At 47.7% G+C, this 24,547-nt stretch overlaps 9 protein-coding genes across 9 annotated transcripts; 5 read left to right on the top strand and 4 right to left on the bottom strand.

Annotated features, from left to right (window-relative positions):
• Nucleotides 1–2,631: 2,631 nt before the first annotated feature.
• J7337_000119 (uncharacterized protein) lies at nucleotides 2,632–3,239 on the bottom strand (the record flags this gene model as incomplete). The annotated part of the gene is made up of 3 exons (XM_044817883.1): nucleotides 2,632–2,864; nucleotides 2,919–3,023; nucleotides 3,077–3,239. 3 exons carry the CDS (start codon nucleotides 3,237–3,239, stop codon nucleotides 2,632–2,634), a joined length of 501 nt encoding a protein of 166 aa, XP_044685585.1.
• A 1,308-nt stretch (nucleotides 3,240–4,547) lies between these two features.
• On the top strand, nucleotides 4,548–4,954 carry J7337_000118 (uncharacterized protein; the record flags this gene model as incomplete). Its single annotated transcript, XM_044817882.1, has 2 exons — nucleotides 4,548–4,820; nucleotides 4,874–4,954. 2 exons carry the CDS (start codon nucleotides 4,548–4,550, stop codon nucleotides 4,952–4,954), a joined length of 354 nt encoding a protein of 117 aa, XP_044685584.1.
• Nucleotides 4,955–7,199: 2,245 nt separating this feature from the next.
• On the top strand, nucleotides 7,200–7,580 carry J7337_000117 (uncharacterized protein; the record flags this gene model as incomplete). Its single annotated transcript, XM_044817881.1, has 1 exon — nucleotides 7,200–7,580. The coding sequence occupies one exon, from the start codon at nucleotides 7,200–7,202 to the stop codon at nucleotides 7,578–7,580; it is 381 nt and encodes a 126-aa protein (XP_044685583.1).
• Nucleotides 7,581–7,967: 387 nt separating this feature from the next.
• J7337_000116 (uncharacterized protein) lies at nucleotides 7,968–10,087 on the bottom strand (the record flags this gene model as incomplete). The annotated part of the gene is made up of 3 exons (XM_044817880.1): nucleotides 7,968–9,021; nucleotides 9,079–9,203; nucleotides 9,371–10,087. The coding sequence occupies 3 exons, from the start codon at nucleotides 10,085–10,087 to the stop codon at nucleotides 7,968–7,970; spliced, it is 1,896 nt and encodes a 631-aa protein (XP_044685582.1).
• A 525-nt stretch (nucleotides 10,088–10,612) lies between these two features.
• J7337_000115 (uncharacterized protein) lies at nucleotides 10,613–11,121 on the bottom strand (the record flags this gene model as incomplete). The annotated part of the gene is given in 2 exon segments (XM_044817879.1): nucleotides 10,613–10,621; nucleotides 10,639–11,121. The coding sequence occupies 2 exon segments, from the start codon at nucleotides 11,119–11,121 to the stop codon at nucleotides 10,613–10,615; spliced, it is 492 nt and encodes a 163-aa protein (XP_044685581.1).
• Nucleotides 11,122–11,991: 870 nt separating this feature from the next.
• J7337_000114 (uncharacterized protein) lies at nucleotides 11,992–13,221 on the top strand (the record flags this gene model as incomplete). The annotated part of the gene is made up of 1 exon (XM_044817878.1): nucleotides 11,992–13,221. One exon carries the CDS (start codon nucleotides 11,992–11,994, stop codon nucleotides 13,219–13,221), a length of 1,230 nt encoding a protein of 409 aa, XP_044685580.1.
• Nucleotides 13,222–13,931: 710 nt separating this feature from the next.
• Nucleotides 13,932–15,798, top strand: J7337_000113 (uncharacterized protein; the record flags this gene model as incomplete). The annotated part of the gene is made up of 5 exons (XM_044817877.1): nucleotides 13,932–14,162; nucleotides 14,426–14,510; nucleotides 14,682–15,281; nucleotides 15,333–15,697; nucleotides 15,748–15,798. 5 exons carry the CDS (start codon nucleotides 13,932–13,934, stop codon nucleotides 15,796–15,798), a joined length of 1,332 nt encoding a protein of 443 aa, XP_044685579.1.
• A 365-nt stretch (nucleotides 15,799–16,163) lies between these two features.
• Nucleotides 16,164–16,705, bottom strand: J7337_000112 (uncharacterized protein; the record flags this gene model as incomplete). Its single annotated transcript, XM_044817876.1, has 2 exons — nucleotides 16,164–16,630; nucleotides 16,681–16,705. 2 exons carry the CDS (start codon nucleotides 16,703–16,705, stop codon nucleotides 16,164–16,166), a joined length of 492 nt encoding a protein of 163 aa, XP_044685578.1.
• Nucleotides 16,706–23,499: 6,794 nt separating this feature from the next.
• J7337_000111 (uncharacterized protein) lies at nucleotides 23,500–24,519 on the top strand (the record flags this gene model as incomplete). Its single annotated transcript, XM_044817875.1, has 1 exon — nucleotides 23,500–24,519. The coding sequence occupies one exon, from the start codon at nucleotides 23,500–23,502 to the stop codon at nucleotides 24,517–24,519; it is 1,020 nt and encodes a 339-aa protein (XP_044685577.1).
• Between the last annotated feature and the right edge of the window lie 28 nt (nucleotides 24,520–24,547).

The raw sequence follows: 24,547 nt of genomic DNA, 5'->3' as shown, positions 1-24,547 counted from the left end.
GATTATGAAAGAACATTTTGTCGAGGCGGTTATGTTGAAATCTACCCTGTATACTCGGCCTTGTATGGCCATGTGTCCGCATTGACTCGACTCCGTGTTCGCTAACGGGTCTTGCAAATAAGTACATACTACCTCGGCAATCAATCCATATCTGCGTTAGATCCATCTGGATTCGCACTATTCTCCATAGTTATGAGACATGGCTCTTGTGTTGTTACAAGCATTGCTCTACTTTCTCCGTTCAAGTTGGAGCTCACTGCTTGCACCACGATTGAATCGACATTCTCCCATGTTTTTACCAACCAAGAACACTCACACGCATCGATTAGCCCCGTTTACTGAAACTCACCCTCCATATAGCATAACCGAGATCTTCGGCTCAGTCCTGACACATTGGGTACCATCGCGCCCCCGTAGACTCCGATCCCAGCACCCTCCTCTCAGCAATCAAATTGTAGTGAGATTTTAGACCAGCCTCACCTGAAGGCTGAAGAGGGGAAATAATTGACACGTGCAGGCCATAATAGGTATGCAAATGGGAAGTGCTAGGCGGATGCACCGACTCCCGGCCGAGAAGCTCCAGCCCTTTCTCCTTCAAGACCTCAGTCAGCGGTGAAATCTCTCCTCTGGGCCTCAGAAGATTAAAATGGGTATGGTCTCCGTTCGCGAGCGGTGGTTGAGCTGTGAAATGAGGCTCTAGGACTTGAGTTGCAGGGATTACACAACTGCCCGTGGATCCGGAGGCTCTCTGTCGATATTTCAGCCCTGGATGGTTGCTTTCCGGGGTTAGTAGACCACCTTCTTCTTCGTCTAGTCTCTCTTCTCTGATTAGTCTTTCACACAATGCAAGATGCAGTGATACCGCGATGTCAATAAATTAGTCACAGTATCGTCTCGATAAAGCGAGATGTTGAAGCCATGTTGCGGGGTAATGCAGCACCGGATGTCGGTGGAAACACGCTACAGGGGGTACTATCACGAAGCTTTGGACCCTGAGTTGGAAACTCCGAGGTCTAGCTCGTCGTCTAGTGGTAGTTTATTTCTCCCCCCTCGTTTAAACTACTTGCTAGCATAGTCTAGATGTTTCCTTTACGATCCGAGACGTCCGAGTTCTGATCTCGCTGGTGTTGGTGCCGAAACGGTCCCGACGAGGCGTTACGAGCAAACATTGGACGTGCATGCATGGTAATGCAATGCGCTCAGGGTCGTCACTGGTTGTTTGCTACCATTGGATCAACCATGACCATGTCTCACCGCGTGCCTGATCACAGCACGGTAAACGGGTAACTGGGTCGATCTTACGGTAATACGGCACAAACCCGTCAGCCCGGTTCAGTATACGAGGCTGGTGTTACGATAACAAAATGTAAAGGCCCAAGTCTACGCGAGGTATCAATTCCGCGGAATAATCCTCTCAATCACTGTGACTTCGCATTGCTGTCCCACAAGAGATGCCGCAGTTAATGATCAGATCATGACGAAATCAAATCCAATTAACTGGTCCTGTCTCCATCTTCTCTAATCCCCGTATACATCATCTCAAATCATTGGTTCTTGGAACTGTCAGCTACAAACTATCGACAAGTCTATCGAGGAGCTATTGGCATGGCTTGCAGTAGCAGAAACCTTGTCGCACCAACAACCCGCCACCAAAATCTGTGGCGAGGAATCACTGGCCGTTTTTCCCCAAGTGCGGCGCTCTATACGGGCCAAAATAATCGCCGTTGGGCGTACTAAGAGCGGGTGTTCCTTTCCACTACCGTCAACGTCGTTGTTGAACCTACACTTGCGGTATTTTTAGACCCACCGCGACGACCGTTTTCTCGATTCACCCGGACATTTGGGAATAGCTTATTCTTTATAGCGTTATTCTCCTCTCGGAACTAATGATTGCGTGATTTGGAATAAACGTCATTAATACATGGTTATTCCAGTCTAGACTTGAAGATCGATCTGAGACTAGGGCGCTGGTCCATCGGCGCATTGACAATCCCCAGACTCGCCAAGTTTCGTCTGTCGCTTGACTGGACACTAAGATCTCACCCCCATGCCCATGTTAAGGCTGACAACGATCAAGGTTCTCGAGCCCAGGTACCAGGTTCAGGCACAAAGAAACGTGTCTCAAATCAGAATGCCGAGAGGCCGATGCTTTTTACAAAGTGGCTTTATCCTACGTGGCAGGGCAGCTCAACGTGGTATCACAAGAGAAAGTGTAACAGCTAGGTTAGTCTCAATTTAGCGCAAGCCATGCTTATTACCGTGATGGCCTGTGTTAGTGCGACGAGAGGCTCTCGACCGTTTAATTGCCGTTCTCGTCTTGGGCACTGGGGGAATTTCTCACCAAACATTACCCAACTTGGGATTTACGCTAAGCAGAGCTCGCGATCCACAATACCCCATGTTTTTCACAGATCTGACAAAAGTATGAAGCAAACAAGAGTCTTTTCAGGTTCAAATCGCCTCTTTTGGACAGCCAAGGTTGACTAAATACTATGTACGACCCTCTTCTGTCCCATCGGCAAAGCGCATCATCCCAATCCATCATCAAAGGAGTGTGAGAAACGAAAGCAAGGTAGGTACAGCTGACAAGTGTAGATACAAGACTCTGGGTAGTATGTACAAGACACTCTCTTACTCCTTGATGGCCTTGTAGCCGCCGCCCTTGCCACCCTTTCCTCCCTTGCCGCCCTTGTAGATGTTGATGTTGATGGTCACGGGCGCATTGAAGTCAATTTCACCAATGCACATTTGGAACTGATCACTGTGAGCGACGCGTGAGGATTGGGAGGGGGTGCTTACGCCGCTGTTGTTGTTGCAGCAGATAATCTTTGCGTTGCAGACCTCAGAGTTGGAGCAGGTTTGAGCTTTAGGGTGTCAGGTTACTCGCACAGTCGGAGAAAAAAAAGAAAAAGACTTACTCCCGTCAGCGGCAGTGGTGCAGCAGTACTGAGTTCCAGAAGAACAAGCATTGCCCTGGTCGTTAGTAGGAGCAGGACAGTTCTTGTCACTGCCCTTCTTAGCTCCTTCACGCCGATCAAGTTAGATTTGTCACTGTACAATATTTCGGTGAACTTACGACGAAGAGCTGGGAGTCTAGGCCAGGGAATGTCTCCCATAGAAGGTGCTCTAGGCTCAATGTCTCTCTCCTCAACCTCAACAGCCGGCTCCGCAACAGGCGACGCAATAGCGCCCTGCAGAACGGCGAGGCCGTAGAAGATTGCGGAGAGCTGGAGTTGCATGATAGCGAGGCGAATCTCAAGACAGAAGAGTGAGTGTGTGTGTGTGTGCTCGAACGAGTGGAGTAGTAGGTAGTGATGCCGGAGATAGTTTGAGGGGAGACAGAGACTGGTATTTGTGCAGATGTCTTAAAGTACTTGCTCCTAAAGCTGAACTTGCAAATTCGCACCCGTTGCTACTGTGGACGTTTAGGATGACAATAAATGACATAAGTGCCGTCTGTGCTAAGGTTTTGTTTTTCTCGTGTTGGTGGACGCCGGATGTCGGCGTTGGGTCAATGCGCATATGCAGAGTGATCCGGGGTACACAGCAATAAACCAATGTTCAGCCAGCCATAATATGAGCCACCGAATAACCTTTTTACTTTTGTGACTTTGGCCTTTGTGATGAGATATATTGAAGTTTAATCTTGGTAAACACATATTCTTCTAGTTGGGACCGTTTTAAACGTCTGGTGTCTTACACGTGATTCCAAGTCACTGCATCCTGATTGTATCCGAGTCCAGGACTAGCAGATCAAGTCACTGGGGCTTTACGAAAGAGAGAGTGTACTGCTTATGTTGTGAGGCCTGACTCTTGGGCGTAATGCAACATATGTGCTGTTACATGCGTCAAGCCCTCGCATCTGTTGGCCCATCTTCCCCTGCTGATCCGGGTCTCGGCCTCCGAATCAACCAACATAGCCAATGAGTTTTCTCTGCCATTGAAGCCCAATTCGCCGATGTATCCTCGCCTCTGTTGGCTACCTGCCTCCATGCATTGCATGTGCTGTACTTACAGGCTGTCGTTGAGCTTGAGAAGCCATGCTAGCTTGTCTCCTACACTCAACTCGCCGGACCATTCGGAACCTCGGTGCCGAGCTGATATGAGTTATTGGGCTCAGCTCACTCGGATTATCGCATGAGGCTCAAGCTAGACCTTGGTCTCGATCCAGCCTCTTACCTTGTCATCCAACGATTTCACGATGTTTGCTCAGTTGTGGAGTTGGCCAACCTCTTGTTGGACTTCCTTTGCATGAATTCGGCGCTCATTATGGTCTAAGAGGCAGGAAAAGAGTTCGATAGCTTCAAGTTCAGCTGACACAAGGTCACTTGGGCGTATTCACTTAGGCGTCAAGAGAGGTCATCGTGAGGTCTCGAGTTGAACAAGACATGCATCTCCATGAGACCAAAATATCTATATAAGGACGACTATTATCCCCCTAAACTCATCTTTTCTTCATCACTCACTCACTCAACAATCAACTCAGATCCTAAATCAACTCTTCAACACTCTCTTTTGAGACAATCACTTCTTACAAAACCTTCAACATGAAGTTCACCGCCTCCATTCTTACTCTCCTCGCCGTCGCCACTGGCGCCCTCGCCTCTCCTCACGGCGGACCTCCTCCTCCCCCTCCCCCCCCTCCTCCTCCTGCCCCCAAGAACAACAACAACAACAACCAGCAGAATCAGTGCGGTAACGGCCAGTCTCTCTACTGCTGCACCTCCGCTGGCAACAAGGCCGATGTTGAGTGTGTTTCCTTCACCAACGGTGGTCTTGGAGGCGTTTGCAACGGTATCCAGATGTGCTGCAACAACAACGTGAGTACACTAACCACCCAGACTTGCCGGGGACTTACTAACTTTGGTTATAGAACGGCAACCAGGGCTGCAACTTCAATGTTGGCGGTGGCACCATCACCATCAAGAAGACTGTTAAGAACTTCGGCTGGTAAAGGGTTTTACCCCTCTATCGATCATGGTGACTTCGGCACTGGACAGTCACTGGCAATGATAAATCGATACTCACGAAGATCTACGATCATTTGACACACGAAACCTTTACGATCATTACTACGCGCTGGACGGATGAATTTGAGATTGATATGGGATTTGGAATGATTCGCTTCTGCCGGTTCTGGTAGGGGATGGTTCTGGCCAAGCCGCCCTCGAACATTACCATCCACACGCTTCATGGCAAGCATTTCTTGGGATCTAGTTTAGTTGTTGAGTACATAACAATGAAAACATATCTGATTGTTGGACTTTGTTGCCTCGTAAGCCAAAGTGACTTTGAGTTCTCTGTGCTGATTTAGGCTCTCAGCCATCAGTCTCGGCTTCTAACTTGGCAATCATACTAAAGTGCCTGACCAATAGCTACAGTTTAAAACAAATATTATCAGTACCTAGACTAGGACTTTTATGACAGCGAGGTTAATATAGCAATCGTGGGTACTTTGGCTGGAGCTGACTATACGAAGCTTCACGTTTGTAACCACCACCACGGATGAATTTGAGGGAGCCACAAGCTTCGACGGAACTGTTCTATTAAGACCTGGAAGTATATTATAATACTTGTGGTTCGAGCTGCGAATAACGAGGTCGATGCGTCGATGCGTCGACGGTGACAAATGTTGAGAGGAGAATGCAGTCTGTTGGGCTTACGCAGACAATGTTGATGGAGTAAATCGCAGCTAAGGCCATGTGAGCGAGCATTTATCTCTCCATTTATTTGAGTGATAGAAACGACCCCAAGTAGTATGACGGAAGACCGTCCACTATGCGAATAGACAATGTCCCAGAAGAGGTCGATACAGGCAGACCTGCTTTGTGTACCAAGGCCTTGAGTGGCATGGAGATGTGCGATGATTTCGTCCAGTCTGACAGGACATTGTGGCCGATGAGAAGACCAGGAAGATCAAGCTATGTATCGGAATACAGCAAATATGTGACATATACGTCTCGTGCAGTTCAGCGCCAAGATATAACCGGACTGTTTGCTGATGTCAAGTCCTAGACCAAAGGGCTTCAAAATGATGGCGCTAAAATGGAGTGCAACGACAAGTGCCACGGTGACCGAACCGAGTATTTTGCTGTCGAGATCCATCGTGATTGCAGCTATTGTGAATGAACTCCTGATAGAGATGAGTCGTGCCGGTCTGAATTGTGGGGTGATATTGGGTTTGTTCGGAGAGCCTGAGTAAAGGATGAATGGGAAAAGATAATTGAAGAAGTGATGCGGGATGGAAGGAATTTATAGATCATAGATAAGGGCGAGAACCTGGTGAGCATTTACTTTTTGTGACTGAGTTATAAAACTGGTATTAAGGTTGTTGGGCAAAGCTTCATGATAATCAAAGTTTGCGATATTCTAATGGGAGGTATGAAGGTTGGAATAAACCTTAGTATCTAACTCGAGGTTAAGCGACTACTCGCCACTGCTATGGTAGATATCTCTTTTATTGACTCAGCCTTACTTCTGACTTACTTAACTTCGCGCTGGCTATACAAATGCGTAGTTATTCGTAGCCAATGAGGTTAAACTTTGGGCACCTTTGACGTTTTATTATCGGTGAATCTGAAAGAATACGGACTAACTGAAGCCTGTTCATGCAGCGTGGCTGAAGACTATCTGGGGCCAGGTAGTTAGGGGCCCGCATTGCAAGAATCTTGATGGTCTCCGTGATTGATCATCAATGCTTGTTTGTTAGGCAAATTAATTAAATACAGGTGGAACATATACTTACTCATTGATGAGTGAGTATACAGATTAATCACAACAGACATGCCAGTTGCAATTTATTGTATGTAGGGATGGAGTTAAGTAGATATAATCATGCTCTGGAGCCGAAGCCGAAGCGCGAAATCCGGAAATGTATCAGCAAGGAATGTGGAGAATCGGCACCGAGTGTTAATTGGTTCGTTGACTGAGATGCCCCACCTGAAGCAACTTTTATCGAGGCTAAGATCTGACTCCAAGGATTCATGATGAGCACTGCCGCGAGCCTGCATTAGCCCATACTGACTTATAAATCATGGAAATTGATAGCAAGAAGAGTGAGATAAACTACTATATAAGCACTGGTCGATGCCGTCCCAATAACAGTGACATCTCATCACAAGATATTCCAAACTCTCAAACTTGAATCCTACTGTTCAAGCTTATTACACATCAACGCAAGACAAATCCCCAACATCAAAATGGCCCACCCAATCATCTTCAACGGCAGTCTCGGCTTAGGCCTCATGCTAGTCGGCCTCGGTCTCAATGCAACCCTCCGCCCAAACGACCATCTCCAACGCCTCGAATTTCCCATCCCCACTGAGCCTCTTGCAAAAAAGTTTAGTCTCGCGCTCATGAAGATCTGGGGCGTTCGCAACATCACTGTCGGCGTGCTGGTCTCCATCATCTGGACCACGGGAGATGAGACACTAATGGCCAAGGCTTTGAGCGCAGCACTGGCTATGCCGATCACTGATGGGTTCGTGAGTCGGATTATTATTGGAGGCGGGGAGACGCAGCATTGGGTGTTTCCTCCTTTGCTTGTTGTTATGGCTGCCGGGTTGTTTGGATTCTTTTGATAATGGATCTTGTATACCTCCTATGCGATAAGCTTGTTAAATTTTATACAACAGTCTTGAAAGTATCGTGCAGTTTGCCTTTGGGGTACAGCTTCATCGACTACGCTTTGCCATCCAAACTACACACCACTTCATGATATCATGATCCTGAAGGCCTCCTGTAGTGTCCTCAGTGTGTTGGTAGCGAGGACTGGGTCCAGCGATAGGATGGCAGACTATGTCGAGCGTTTACCCCTTGGTAAATCAGCAGTCTCTTATTACACTTTCCTCTTCAGAATCCCTTCAGGGGGTCATAACCAGGGCGTCAGAATATGCGCGGCAAGGCCCAGGTATATGGCCATTTACTATATCGCTGAGCAAGTATCGTAGTTGTGTCACTACGCTTGTCTACTCCGTCCAATCCATTGGCTGATAGGTGCCCATCGTGTCAAAAATGCTATCATGCATCCAAGTCCCCAGATCGATCTGATGATCCCCAAGTATCGACTCAAAGCTATTCCAAACCTCCAGATTACCAGTCTCATCTGCCACAAAGCCATCCTGCGAGACATTCAAATTATCCTCAGACCGCAAAATACCATTATTTGATTCGTGGTCACTTTCTATCGTAGCAGCAACAAGACGATCAAATGCATTCCTCGCCTGAACTGCTCTCGGCCAACGCTCGGAAATGATGTACAGCATCGTGCTACACGCTCTCACACTACTGCTGAACCTGGGACTGAAGATTGACGAGTCGAGGCAGAAACAGTAGACCATTACCAAGCCAGCGACGAAGTTGGCGTGTAGTGAGAGGAGCGAGAATGAGATGTATGTCTGCTGGTCGTGAAGACGTTTTGATAAGGAGCAGACTTGCCCGGCGGAGTGGACGATCTCGTGGAATGTTGGACTCTGTGGGGTGAGGGTTGGTAAGAAGGGGAGGTTTAGGAGTATAATGGCTTTGTGGTATTGGATCATATGGTAGTCTGTTGTGAGGTAAGGATGCGTTTTATTCTCTGGACCGGTCTGAGGTATTCCGGCCTTCCACTCTTCTAGAGCTTGTCGAAGACGGGCCACCTTGTGCGGTTTTATCTCGGAGACCTCTTTGTCCACGCGACATACTGTATATGAAATCTTGGAATCTATTTGCTGTAGCCGGAAGATATGAATGGCTGGCGTGAGTGCGGTGATCTGAGAAGGGTGTTGGTTCGAGTCTGCAATGGCTGCAATGATAGCTTCGTCAGTGTCCAGTTCATCGTCGATGTTCGCTGGGAGCGCAACGTCAATGTCTCTGTCGGAAATAGAGTGAGGCCGACCCATGGTCCGAGCAACTGATCTCTCTAACATGTACGCCGTCCAGAAGATGCGTTTTCTCCTCTCATCGAGGCTGGGAGGGAGGTTCATGGCTTGTCGGTGGAGGCCATTATCAATACAATACCGCATCGTTGTCTCGATCATCCACCTAATAACCGTCAGAATGTCTTCTCTGTTTTCCTATAATTGTGCGGTTGTTGCTTACCAGACGCCAGGACCTGTAGGTGACCTTAGTTGGTATATCGTGAGCAGGAGCATCGCTTCCAGGCTCTCGAGACTACCTGTCGCAAAGATACTGTCCGCATCTGCCATCGCGCAGGCATAGTGTCGCTGTTACTCTCGAGTCAGACATGGCGATTCTACTTGGGGTATATCCAAACCTTTGGAGATGAATAATGATCATCATCATTGCTTAGCTGCAAGTAACGTGCTCCGATGGCATACACCAATTGCAAGGTCGCGTAGTCGCATTTATTCCTCCCGCTATCTGAACGTACAGCTCTATGAGCTGGGACGAGCTCAAGCCTAGTATCGTGCAGTGACTGGACTCTTTTTCGGGGTAGGAAGGGATGCTTGGGGTGCACCCTTGCATAGTACGCTTCAATAAGCTTGTCGCCGACTACTTTGTTGGGCAGATCTGAGCCGTCAGAGACTTGGCCACCCTCATGCTGCTGCCCTATGTTGACGCGCACGCCTGTTAAGGACCGTGTCGCTAAATTTACTTGATGTGAAGCTCCCGCTCGATCGCCTTGGCGTGCATCTACAGAGGGTAATGCTGAACGCAGCAGTTTCGTAAGAGGATACCCACTCGATGTTCCCAGAAAAGAATCCGGGGATGGCGCAACAATTCCAGCGCTAGCTTCCAAGTCCGAAGTTGCAGTCTCGTTCAAATTAGCGGGCGCCGTCTCACTCATGCCAGACTGGGTGTCAACCATCGACAGCGTCTGAGGCTGACTGACGACATTCTGTCGCGGCGAGGCTATCTCATCCTGTAACCTTGAGATTTGGCGCTCGAGCGACTTCACATACTCTGCCGGGTATGCTTGCTTGGCGCCATATGAGCACTTCTCACCCGCAGAGAGGCAATTCGAGCACGCTGGGAATTCATTGTCGCAGCGCTGTTTGCGGGTCTTGCACCGACGGCAGGCGACGAGACCTCGAGGGCGATGACGAGGAGGTCTCGCGCTAGACGATTCGGTTTGTGAATGGGACATTAGTTGTGCATTACCTTTTGGTGGAGGAGGTTGAGAGGTCTAAGTTGCTGGGGGTCAGAGCCTTTCCCCCACCTCTAGAGCCGTAGCGCTATACTTCTGTGAGCGCACCTGGCGATCTCGGTCTCGATTTAGTTAAGCTAAGTTCTTTCTTTTCTGCATCTGCTACCCTAGATATAACCAACGAGTGCTCATCGCAGAGCCGCATCACCTCTCTAAATGAGTCAAGAACATGCCGTAAAATAGAATATTATGTCTTTGGTTCTGCCATGCATTGAATTATCCAAGTTCGTAAAGCGTCAGTTTTTAATCAATTTGTTCGATGTTAGGTAAACGTCCTACAGGATGTCTGGACTGAAAGGTGTATGCCGAAACGATTGGAACTTGAGGTGAACATGAAAGGTGTTTTACTTAAACTACTTTTAAGTTAACTCAATCTAAAAGACACAAGCCCGAATAGACTAGTACAATACCCATATCCTCGATTAGTCCAGCTTAACAACAGTACACTCTGTCAAGACATTGCCCTCAATAGCCCTACTATAAGGACAAACCTTCTTCGTCTTCTCAACAATCCCCTCAATCTGCTCCTTCTCCAACCCCCTAACACTAATCTTCATGTCCACCCTCAACCCCATATCGAGCTTCTTCATATCACCGACAAGATGCACCGTCGTCTCAACAATGCTATCCTCCGGCGCAGTAGGCATAGTAATGCCATCTTTGGCAGCCACAGCGTTCATGGCAGACTGGAAGCACGCGCCGTAGCCAGCGGCGAACATCTCCTCGGGGTTCGTCTTGCCTGCGTCGCCGGGGCCGCCGAGGGCTTTGGACATGGTGAGGTCGACGTTGAGGGACTCTGCTTCGACGTGGCCCTTGCGGGCGCCGACGACTTTGGCGTGGGCGGAGTAGAGGATTGGTTGATCTTTGTTCTGTTGGGTGCTTTGGAAGCGGTGGATGACGATTGGGGTTTTGAGGAGGGATGCGTTGGGGCGCACGGCTGCGCGGCGGAGGGATTGGGAGATGCGAAGAGACATGATGATTGATTTCGATGGTTTCTATTGTGCATGAGTCAAATTGATTTTGAACAGTTGAACTTCTATTTAATGTTGACTTTGGTTCTATGACGGTAGAAGTCATGAGCAATTCAGAGTCATGCACGTCACCATGAGCCCTAGAGTCGCGTCTCTGTAGCGACAGGCTACGTCATTGATCTGGCCCCAGCAACGTAGGACAACAAGTTGTTCCGAATTTCAGAATGAAAACAATAATACAATATTTAATGATGCTCAAAAAGACAAAAAGAAGCATAGAGAGAGAGACAATGTATGCCTTGTCAGTCGAGGTCAGCGAATATCAAAGGCCGCTGTAGTATTTCGAATTGAAACTTAAGCAGCACGTGACCTGGTGCAGCTTTTGAATGAGCTGATAGCATTGCCTAGCTTAATTTCTGTTGGCAGGTTTGTCCTATATTGACTAGAAGTGATGCGCAATTTACAGTTAGCCAGCTGAATTTGCAGATAGATGCTTCTCGTCTTGTCTGCTCAGTTGAATCCAAACATGATGGATGAAGATAACTACCTTACCATAAACAGTAAAGCCTCGAACTGATCGACCATCCTTGGCCCAGTCAGGTAAGGTGAGGGTCGGCAAAGCGCTCATTCGGCTCGCATAATCCGCCGGTGACAGCTGCAGGGTAGTTTCGTCGGAGGGTAGAAAGTCCCGAAAGCTTCAGCCGGATGATACGAAACTGACTAAATGGCGAAGCTATGATAGGAGGCCCCTTATGAGAGATTTATAAATAATGTAAAGATATGTCATGTATATTCAACAGAGCAACATCTCACTAGAACTTTCCTTCAACACCCATTGACTTCACATTACAGCCTGTACTTCAATTCTTCAAAATGCCATCCAGTGGCCAAAGCAGAGTCTTGATCGTCGGAGGAGGCCTCGGAGGTCTCGCTCTCGCCCAAGGGCTCAAACGCGCAAGCCCTTCTATACCATTCCACATCTTTGAACGCGACTCATCCGCAGATTTCCGTCCCCAAGGTTATCGCATTCGCATAAACCCCGACGGCGCAGGCGCACTCCAGAAACTGCTCCCAGACCATCTCTGGAAAACCTACGAAGATACCTGCGCCGCATTAAACCCAGGCATGAGCGGCCTCGATGCAGCCACCGGCCAGAAACCAGCACCATCTGGTGAACGACGTGGTCCGCCTCCGATGCAGGAGGGAAAGTATTATAACGCTGATCGCGTTGTTCTTCGAAATGTGCTTTTGGAAGGGTTGGAAAATGATATCAGCTTTGGAAAGACTTTTGACAGTTATCGTGTCACCAGTGATGGTGTTAAAGTGACGTTTGCAGATGGTACCATGGAGACAGGGGCCATCTTGGTCGGCGCCGACGGTACCAGATCTCATATTCGTCGGCAGCTGATGCCGAATTACACTGTCTTGGACACTGAGTGCGGAGCTATCTATGGAAAGACATTCATAAGTCCCAGAACTCGAAATTCTCTGGCTGAAGAATTCTTCGGAGGAATATGTCTTGCTGGAGATAGCAGCAAGCCTGGGCTCAAGCTCTTCACTGATACAATGGAGTTTCCACAAGACCTGAGCCTCGATGAAAGGGCCAAGTATAGGGTGCCGGATGACTACGTGTACTGGGTACTATGCATCAACAGAACCCTACTAGGAATCGCAGCAGAAGATCTCAATGCTGCGCAGTCTGTTGAGATGACCAAGAGCTGGCATCCTACCGTCCGGTCACTGCTGCAGAGCCAGGACGCATCTGCATCGTCGACGCTTGCATTCTTCGCATCCTCTTCAGAGACATTCAAGAGGGAGTGGGAGGGACTGGTCAAAAGGCCTGATTTTACGGCAGTGACTTTGCTGGGTGATGCAGCACATCCGATGACACCTGTTGGAGGCGTTGGTGCCAACTCTGCGTTCCAGGAAGCAGCGGATTTGTGCAGCGTCATTACGCGTGGCTCACTTGGTGCGGAGGGGCTTGAAGAGTATGCGAAGTTGATGAGGGAGCGTGGCGAGAAGACGGTAGGACTTAGTGGTGGTGGTGCAGAACATATGTTCCAGATGAAGCCGTTCTCTGAGCTGAAGGTGGCATCTTTTTAACGCTACAGATGCGCTATCAACTCTAACTGTACTTGCACCAAGTAGGGAACGAGCTGACAGCCTACTAGATGATCGAACACCCTTGTCTATAGATTCCGTCCTTTCACCGATGATATCTATAATAAGCCTGTCTATGAAGATACTTCTTATATAGCCGCGCTAAAAGTTCATAGGCGTAACCTCAACTACTTCTTGAATCTCTAATTCGATAGAATCTACTTTTATAGATAGCACCAGTTTTAACCCATCAATTGATCATTTTCACCAGAGATATTGAATTATCTGAAGTAAAGAAGGGGGAGCCAATTGATGTCTGCCGCTCTATCTGACGAACCACGACTGTCACGGGAAAACGCGACCCCCCACCGAGGGAAAGTCCGCGACAGGAAAAGGATATGCTATTAATCAAGCCCGAATACCGAGTCGATTAACTACCCCTTAGCAGCTGGTACCAACGTCAAAAAAAAGGACAATCGGTTTTGCTTCTAGAACAATCGGAAACTTGACGGGCTGTTGGTGGTCGTCGCGTCGCGAAGGCAAACTCAGCCACAAAAACAGAACAATGTCTAGCGCAATTACATCAAGAGGAACAATATCTAGCGTAGCAAACAAATGTTGAATTCACATGAAAATGGAAGTATTAAGTAATTAGCATATAACAGACCTGTAACCCTGGTCTGCGCAGACTTCACTGATCTATGCATTTCAATATGAGTACCAAATCGACAGGCACGATTTGCAACGACTTTCAATTTTTGTGTCTTGTTGCTGCTGGAATCGTGGCGCTAACTTCCATCCTCTTGGTCGTGTTCAAATTCTGGAGCTTGAGTGCGGCGCCCAAAGTCAAGATTGTACTCCAAGATGAGATCAAGAGTGCGAGACAGAGAGCGCTGGAATACTGCTTCAATCCTCGAGCTGTGATGGCAAAGGGCTACGCAAAGGTATCGTGATTATTATCGTGGATGGAGCGAAATACTGACGGAATAGTTTAAAAACGAGGTCTTTGGTCTTGATACCCAGGACGGTGAGGCGAGCACGGACAACTCTTATTCTTAGCTGACTATGTATAGGTGTGAAGCTTGTCATTCCACCCAGCTTCCTCGATGAACTAAAAAGTCATCCCGCTCTCAGCTTCAAAGTCTCGATCAACAATGTGCGACTGTCCTTCCCAAGCACCCTATTCGACATTTACTGACTCTTCAAGGATATGCAAATCGAGTATACGCATTTCGGAGGTCCAGCGGAATATGTGATTCACGCTATCAAGGCCAATTTGACGGGGTCGCTTTGTGAGTATCTCTCCTCTCTCCGCTCCGAGAGGAGAACATTGACTCATCCAACCAGCCGCCTTCACACCACTGTTGCATCGAATGGTTCAAAAGAACATGCCCAACATCCTAGGAAAATACAAAGGCTCGTCTCCTCACACCCTCATCCGAAACTCCACTGACCACCACAAGACTGGACCCCCGTCAAAGTCCACGACAAAGTCCTCTACCTAATCGCCACCAACAACGCCCGCGTCTTCCAAGGCACAACCGCCTCCCTCGACGAAGAATGGCTCGCCGCATCCACCGGCTACGTCCTCGCCTGCTTCGACTGCATTCGCGCCCTCAAACAATGGCACCCCTACCTCCGCCCCCTCGTATACCGCTTCATCCCCGAGCGCGCAGCCATAAAAGACCAATGGGCCAAGGGGCGCAAGCGCGTAATGGCTTCTATGCGTGAGAGACAAGAAAAAGGTGGGAATTTGGAGGATCCGCCGACTATGCTGGATCATTTGAGTAATGGACGGAATGAGCATATTAAGGATGATGTTGAGCTGCAGTTGTTGCATCAGATGACGCTGATTGCTGTTGGGACTGTAACTACGTTTTCGTCAACAACGCAGGCCATTTATGATCTTGTGGCGCATCCGGAGTATATACCTATTTTGAGGGAGGAGGTTGAGAGTGTGCCTAGGGATGAGAATGGGAATTTTACGAAGGAGTCGACGGTGGCGATGGATAAGCTTGACAGCTTTCTCAAAGAGAGTCAGCGCTTTAATTCGCCCGATCTTAGTAAGTTCACTCGCAAAAACCTGGAGCTCAATGGGCGCTAACAGGCTATAGCAACCTTCCAACGCGCAGCCATCGCAGACATGACCCTCCCAGACGGCACATTCGTCCCCAAAGGCACAAAGCTCGAAATCAATACTTGCTCAATCCACAAGGACCACGAGTTATATGAAAATCCTGAGGAGTTTGATGGTCTGCGCTTTCATGAATGGCGCAAAACACCTGGTAAGGAAAAGAAGTACATGTACTCCAGCAGCGGGACGGATGATCTGTCCTGGGGCTTCGGACGACATGCGTGCCCGGGGAGATATCTCAGTGCTATCAACATCAAGCTCATCATGGCGGAGCTGTTGATGAACTATGATATCAAACTGCCTGATGGTGTGAGTAGACCTGAGAATATCGAGTTTGAAGTATTGGTAAGTTTGAATGCGGAGTTGATGCTTGGGTTTGATGCTGACGTTGGTAGTGCTCACCTGAACCGAATTTTGAGATCCTTTTCAAGGATAGGAATCATTAGATGGAATGGTGTATGCTTAGTTCGATAATTCAGTTATGGAGTGGTCTTAGTGTTTACAATTATTGTTCATTATTATGGCTCATGTAATAATGCTTTCTAAGGACAATTGCTGTTACATCAAACGCAGCCGACTAGTGACGATGCCAAGTCTTGGCAACTGCATCCACACGACTAATCGCCAAGAGTTTGAAGAACTCGTCCTTACAGCGCCGAGATAGCCTCACATCTTTTCTTACGCGGGTTCCGATAAAAGACGTAAGATTTGTAACAGACAATAAAGATAGAGGGAACATTGCACTATTCTATCCTCCGAGTGTTTACAATTAATACTGTCCAGTGATATCTAAACTTCAACTAATCGTTCGCTAGTCCCTTTGCTTCTCAGCCTTGATATCGTGCTGTTTGTTAACATGCTCAACATCCAGATCCTTCCCAACAGCAAGTAAATCCCTCCTGATGATAGCTCGAATATGGAACGCCGCACAGATGAACCACACAATAACCAACACAACCGTTAACGCCGATCCAAAAATCTTAATCCCCCTCGATGACAGAGTGTTTCCAACGTTGATACTCGCAAGAGCCAGCCCGACGTTAGGGAATACAAGCGCCCACCATGACAAACTAAACTCCATTCTTCGAGCGGCGCGGAGGACTGATATCGTTGATAGGGCTGAGAACCAGATCGCCATGAGCCAGATGAAGAGCCCGGCTGCTACTGACATGCCGGACCAGAGTTCGCCGGCGGGGATGCTGGGGGTGCTGAGGAAGTCATCTGGAAGAGCGGACTTGGCTTGTGTGCCGAGTGCGATCAAACCACCACACGTGAAAGCTGCAAGAAATTAGCATGGAGATAATAATAAGGAATGGGGAATAGGTTACCTGTTGGTCCAACCGCGATAAACATGCCCGGCCTCTTTGACGCATCCGGCAACTTGTGCTGAATCAGCCTCGACAAGTAAACAGCATAAATAAACAGCGCAAGCATCCATCCAAGGCCCTGACCCATCAATCCAGCAACTATAATCTGCACTGCACTCCACTGCGGTTGACTCCCCGCCACCTTGGCCGCCAGTATCCCCGTCACCAAGAACGGATACGCAGGCAATATCCATCCCGGCAACGCTTCTGAAATATCAAGCCTCTCCGTCTCAAAGATAATATGATACTGCGTCACAGCCACCACCATCTCACAAGCATAATAAATCCAAAACACCACCCTCATAGCCGTCGTGAACCACTCCCCCGTCTCTGGCCCACCATACGACTGCGCGCCCGTAAGAATCAACGCAATAGAAACCCAGAACGCCCCAAAAAAGAAAGATTCAGATGGATGGTGTAGACTTGTTGAAAAAGCACGGGGTTTCATCGCGAAGCGTGCGGCTATGAGGGCTGTAAAGGTTAGGAAGAGGATGATGTTTAGGATGAAGAATATTTTGCCGATGGTTTTGAGACCGGTGAATGTGTAGGGCTGTTCGTTGAGGAGGTTGGCGAGACCGCCTGTTGACATTGTGCAGGGGAACCAACTCCATGTTATTCTGACGACGCGGTCTTTTAGACGGAGAGGACGAGGGGCGTTTTTGGGGAATGCTCTGTCGCGTGCTGATGAGCCAGATTCGATGTCTATGGGGCGGCCATTCATGTCGCGTGTGTAGGCGTCCCCTGTGTTGTACTGGGGATTAGTTGGTTGCGACATTTTGATCGCGGCTATATTCGTACAATCGCGCGATCAGATACAAGATAATGTGGAAATTTGCATTTATTTATTTTATAGCTTGAATAATATCTTCCTTGATTTTTAATTCTTGGCTCGTGACGAAAGCCAAGATGTCGTCACTTGACCCAGTCTAATCGATCAGAGTTTGGGACTAAAAACTCCACTAGAACTCCACCGAAGATTTAGGTTGTACGGATAGGGCGAGCCAAGATTGAGATCCGGCAATCGGCACAATCACATACAGGTGCCAGCGAGTCATGCATCTGTATTTTCAATGACTTACTTGACAATAGCCTGATACCACTGAATCAACAAAGATTTCCAAGTCGACGTTCTTTGGTGTATTTGATGGACATATTGCACATCACCAACAGCAGGAATACTTTCTAGTATTGTACCTAAAGGAATACAATTGCCTTTTCCACAAGAACCAGAGATTCCGTGTCCTTGGCTGATGCTTCTGTTAAAGCCTTACTATAGCTTGCCCTAATATCCGACTTCCCTCCAATTCTATTCCTATTGCTTGCTTCTGGGAAAGTGAAAAGAGCGGGTAGTAGGTAAATCTTAACCTCTTGACCCGAAAGTGTAATGTCTCTAGCTTGAGATTGACTAACCTTTATTATCTCTGCGTTGAATAGTGTGCCTGGCTGGAAGAAGTGATACTTAAGCCGTTTTACTGACAGTAAAAGCTTAATCTTGACTCTTAATGCGTGACTTAAAATAGTGTTTATGTCCTTAATAGCCTCCCTTTCTTGGTCGCTGGAAGACAGATTCTGGGCTCTATCACGACTTTCTGGAGGCAGAAAACAGCTTAGCGTTTGCAGTATTAAGCTGGAAAGCCACTCTGACCTTTCTGAGATAATCTTCTTCTTTAGTTCCTTGCTTGAGAAGAGGGACTTTATAGAAATGACGTCAAGTTGCTGGAGTTCTTTCTATCTACCTAGTGTTGTTAGCTTGGTTTCTTGGTAGACGAGTAAGGTTGGGTGTAAACAGAATGGTATGCTTATTTTTAGTTTTGATATGCCTTCTGTACTGATCTAATAGTGGTGAGTTAGCAGCCAGGAAGGCTGGAAATACATCTTCGAGACCTAGTTTGAAGATACCTGCTGCCACCAGAGCTGCTAAGATGAATCTCTTCGGTATCTGCGTTGCCTTACATCGGTCGAGCAGACAGCCTAGACAGTACCTGCTAATGCGTTTCGCCCAATTTTCCGCTAGGGGAGAGAAATCCGTGCGTTTTTCTGGGAGGGCGTCGTCCGAACCCAGATCGCAAATCGTCGAAGAGGTGTTGCGGATGTTTGAGTAGAGGTTTTCATACTCTGCCCGGAGCAAAATAAGATATAACTTATTAGTACTTAATATACAGGAAGTTACTAAGGTCGTTATTGACTAATAGTTATTATTTAATTAAGGTAAGTTTAAGGAAGTCACAACCTCGCTTAAGAAGGTATAAACACAAGACAACTATTACTGTCAATCTTAAACTTATCAACATCCCATACCAGGATCATCTTCTCATTAATTAAACATCCACAATTATCAATTCTATCATCAAAACTTCGTATTCGTTTTCGCATTCGTCTTAGCAAAATGGACCCAGCTTTTTTTATCATCCCCTGTGTCCTCTCCCCATCCGACTACCAGGAAGTGCGTAACGCCCATTATAGGGCATATCTACCTTATTCCCCCCCTACGCGTACGTTTCCCCGCGCTGTTGAACAGCGAGCGTACAGGGCCTATAAGCGATTTGATATGGCAAAACGACGCCTGAAGAAGGACCTGAAGGAGTTTTGTAGAGGACATGGCCACTTGTACGAACTCTCTCGCGCGGAGCTTGTGGCCTTGATATCTCTCGTCTCGCGACTAGTTACCACGCAATTTAAGTCAGTTATATACTTATGCTTTACGGTTATATCAATGCAGACTAACGAATTAAAGTCATTGCGCCGGGCGAGCGAGTTTCCTTCGTAACTACCCCTGGGCATTTGGCAGCCTGAAGCGTCGACAAGAACATAAGAACTTGCTCGAATCACACGCTGTCCAATTGGAGGCATAGGAAGATCTCCTTTTGGAGTGCCGAAAGGCGGAGGCAAAGCTGGCTGCGAATTAACTATATAAATTGTGACTATGGTGTTAAAGAGGTGGGACTTCATTGTTTGCAGAGGAGGGTGGCGGGCAGTGTTTTTGTTAAAGGGAGGGTGGCGGGCCATGAGAGAACAGCAATATAACTGAATTCTCTCAATTTTGTCTTCACCCGCATGAATGATGGGCTAGTACTCCCCTATAAGATCATTCGCAAGCCATACCAATCCTCCTCCAAGCTGCGACAACCTCTCCATATCCCACATATATACCCCGCTTGTCCAAAACTCATGCCCTCTGCCAGTATCACAACAAAGTGTTTTGAGTGGATGCTCCAGATCAGCGCCCACTACCATCGGACAACTCCGGCGGTCTCCCTTGAGCTCCTGGTACTGCCCGTACAAAGACAGAATATCCTCACCTTGGGAAATACTACTCCTCTCTCGGATACTCAGTAGCTGATGGTATCCTTGTGAACAAAGATATGCTATGAATTGGAGGCGATCCCGTTGCACTGTCTGTATAAACGGCGGTCTTTCCCAATCGTCATAATTGTTTACAGACATTGAGAGGCAGTGTGGGCCAGTATTTCGGTCGTGAATCTGATTCAAAAGGCTTTCGTATTCTTTGAATAAGAACACAAAGACTGCTTGGAAATCCCTGACGCAAAGAAGCTTCTGTTTATAGATGCACTTCCAGGGGATATGGAATGAGTATCCATCGTCTTCTTCACCGTAGTCTTGCAACAAGGAGGTGCTGAAGCAGAGGGCATGTCGGTATGCGTCGAACACCAGATATGCCTTTTTTATCTGTTGACTTTCAGTCTCCGACAAGGGCAAATTCAAGGGAAGCCTAGCAATATCCTCTTTGTCAGCCTCACGGGCTTCCAGTTTCTGTGTCATTGCCCAAGCCTTGCGCGAGTAAGAGATAGTGAAAGCATTCGCTTCGCGAAGGACTCCATATAGTTCTGAGAGAGCTCCTAAATTTAGTTTCGATATTGAAAGTGGTTCTGGTCGTAATGTCAAGACTGGTTTGATCACCTGTTCAACTTGAGCCCGACCCCGACCTTGCAATCGATCCGCCATATGCCGTAAGCGGCACACCATGACTGCTTGTGCAAGGTTCTGTCCTGAGAAATGGTTATCAAGAGTTTGTCGGAGGGATTGGAGGATACGCTTCTGGTTTTGAAGGAAAACGGACAAAATGTATGGCTCTGCGCTAATTATAGATTGTACATCCACAGCAGACTCGCAAGTACTGAGGATTATAGTTATGAGCTCGGGTGAAAGCTTCTCGAAATAGTCGCTGGGTGCCATGATGTCAGGTGGGGGTTCTGCGAAATCTTTATAGGGAGAAATTTGTTGGTACTCGTGTTGGGGGGGTTGATATTTATACCTAAAAGGTCAAACGGCTTTGTAACTCAAGAGAAGGTTCGATCCAGCAAGGTTTTCTATTGTGTTGGCTTTTAGGCAGAACCTTGTTTCTTCAAATAGGATGTTGTGTTTTAATTTGCTCATGTTATCTACCAGAAGCATATTCTCAAAGTTTGCATTCATTAGGGAGGAAAGCCAAAACAAGGTTTGCAGTCAGAACTGTGAGACTGCCAAAATCCAGCCACAATCTCGCTCGGGCCACATGCGATACAATTTATCTTTCTTCTTTATCACTCTATTCCCCCTCCTCACTTTCCCATTCCACGTCAGAGTGATTGCCCTACAACCCGTCGATCAAGCCCTGATTGTCACTAAATTCTATCTCGCCGTACAAATGGGCTTCTAGTGCATGATATCTAGATCCAGGCCTCTTCCTCGGTGTTGCGATACTGCTATTTTTGCATATTACCCCTTCGTAATAAAATTCGATGGGAAAATCAAACTGGATGCCCTTTGGATCTGGACCTGATACGTTCGGATGGTCGCGAATCGCATCAAGCATATACCGCCAATTCACCAGGTGTTGGTCAGCAAGGTCGTTATATACCCACAGCGAGCGCAGATCCTTCATCCTAAGGAGCCACTCGTGGAGAAGTCGGGGATCAATCAGTGTTCCCAGTTCCAGGTCTCGGAGCGCTGGCAAGTCGTATGTTGCAGCGTGTGTTGGCCAAACCGCTTGATAACCAGGCATACTGTCGCGGGAGAATCCAAAGGTTTCTAGCGTACAATGACACTTGTCGATCAAGTCGTGAGCTAAATCTCCAATCTTTGGATTGGGAACCTCAATCTCACTTAGCCAGAGACTCCAGGAGTTCCTAGAGGAGTACGGTCGGGAACATAATTTTCGCGTCACGTTGATGGAGCCTCAGCAAGGGTTTGTGTCCCAACGCCAGAGTTTTTACGTCACTGACTAAATATATAGAACTTCAATCATCAATGCGGTAGACTCAGGGGCTGTCCTTACAGCTCTGGATAAAGCGAATGGGCCAGAGAGGATCGCTCGTTCAAGTTATGGCATATTACGAACTGAGCCCTTTGGACAGTACCCTGAGCACGAAGGTCTGAAGCCGTCCTATGATCGTCACGATGGGATGCCATATATCAAGCAAACGATCGATTGGGTCTTGAAGCTAGTAAGTATTTGTCTAGAGACCTGTTTTAGTCTCCAGAACTGACTGAAACACAGGGAGAATGAGTTCCGTCTGTATGGCAGTGTGAGCCATTCGCTTGCAGTCATTCGACGTCTGGCCCGTCCGGCCCTTTATCTGCAGAGAGATGCTTTACGTATCAGACCATGCGACAAGATCACACTACAGGAGAAGTCATCCCAACAATGAAGGTAAGCTTGAGGATCCTAATGAATGGCATATCTAACTGCATTGAAAGGCGCCGAGTATGTTGGTGAAATCGAGGTGGACTTCTCTTCTCTTCGAGATCGCCTAGTCCCAATCGAGCCTGTCGTTAGAAGTAACAAACAAAAGCTTGGGAAAAGGCATTATAGGATTGACTTTACAATGGCGATCAAGGTTGTGGATCGCGACTTGGAATGTAAGTTCTCACAGATGACAAGCTATCTTCCTAGCATTTCGAGCATATATGTTCTCTGCTGACACGTGGTTGTAGGTTTTGCCATCCACGACCAGAAAGTAGTCAAGAAATGTCGCATAAATATGGCTTCTGGTTTTAGGCCTGGGGTCAAATAGGCATGCGTAGTTAGAAGAATGTTTCGATAGAGCCTGATGGACTTATATAAGGAGCGGTCACGATTCCATGATTGGCGGCCTCTCCACGATCTGAAAGCCGCAGACGTTAGCAACAACTCCAGGTATCAAGCTCAACACACTTGCACATTGTCATAAGATCTCGACTCCATTTCATTCTCAAATCTCACATTGCCAACCCCATTGTAGTTTCTAAAAGCTGTGGTCCGTATTTTCATGGCTTAAAACTATTCCCTACTAGGCCTGTTGTGGAGTATAAAGGTCTTGCAGGCCTCCACAACTCGGAGATTTTTAGTATGCTCAGAGGATGAAACAAAGAGTCTGACAGCACTGAACGCAGCGCCAAAAAGAATATAGACTGCTTATATATTGTACGGTGACTAGCATATCTGTAACACTTATGTAACCACGTGATTTGACTGCTGACCGCAGGCTGTCTAACTTTGCTCAGTCAGACGGGCCAATGGTCTATCCGATTTAACCGCTGACACGCCTCAGGCATACGAATTAAGTGATGCAGCGATAGGCTCGTCATAGCTTAGTCATTAAGATATCGTGACTATGAGTTTGCGGGATATAATAGATGGTGAGAGAGCATAAACAATCACCTTTCTTAAGTCCTATGCCTTGGGATATGGTGTTTCATCACAGTGAAGAGCACCACACAACAGAATAAAAGTGCCCTTAATACTTCTTTCTCTATACGGAACCTGACTATTTACTATCCCTATCTTGATATTCATTCGCAATGATGAGTTTGGAGTCTAATTCTCAAAGAACGGCCACCTTACGCTGTGTTTTTATCACTGGTGTAACCGGATTCGTCGGCGGCACTATCCTATCCTGTCTTTTGAAGGCACATCCTAATGTTTGCGTCAAAGCTTTGATCCGTGAGGAGAAGTCCGCTAAAGAACTCCAATCGGTCTATCCAAATCTCACCCCCATCATCGGCGACCTTTCCTCGCTTTCTCTCCTCACATCCACGGCAGAAGAGGCCGACTTCGTCATCCATGCTGGAGGAGACAATGTCCCTGCTGTTTGTGCGATGATAGATGGATTATCATCCCGTGTCACCGATGGATCGCCCATGCCACGGCTGATCAGCCTAACCGGCCCACGAAGTCTTATTGACTTCTCGAGTCCCATCACTGGAAATCTGAATGAAAGCAGCCGTCCTTGGAGCGATATATTGGACGGGCATGCAATACTGAACGTGCCGAAGGATCGCATTCACGCCGGTGCTGACCAAGCCATCATCGCTCACAGTGCTAGTAAAGGAGTGGGCACAATGCTGATTTCGCCTGGTCAGTTGTGGGGACGGGGCAAGGGCCATCTGAAGAAGGAGAGCAATTCGGCGTTCTATTATGCCGCTGTTAAGAGCCGTGGACGGGCCTTCGTAATCGGTGAGGGCACTGCAACATGGTCGTGGGTCTCCATTAGTGATTTAGGAGATGCAGTCGTGTTCCTGATGGATCAGGCACTGAGCAAGAGACGAGGACAAGTAGGAACAAATCAAGACGGCTACTACTTTGTTAGTACTGGAGACCTGAGTATGGTGGAAAGGGCCAAAGCTGTCAGTGAGCGCTTGGGTCTTGGAGAAGTTGAAAGCGTGTCAGTTGATACCGCAAGAGAGATCCATCCATTTGGTCCCATCATGTGGGGTTGTGGTGAAAGAATAAGACCTGACAAGCTGCTCGAGCTCGGTTGGAGGCCGAAACAGACCGAATGGAAGGCTTTGATGGAAGAAGAAGGCGGAGAGAGAGCATAATTGCAGGCATAAGACAGGGTTCCTTGTA

This window comes from Fusarium musae, chromosome 1 (genome assembly GCF_019915245.1).
Source record: "Fusarium musae strain F31 chromosome 1, whole genome shotgun sequence".
Taxonomy (NCBI): Eukaryota; Fungi; Ascomycota; class Sordariomycetes; order Hypocreales; family Nectriaceae; genus Fusarium; species Fusarium musae.
Note: the sequence above shows the minus strand (reverse complement) of the source record. Positions and strands in the feature narration are given on the sequence as shown.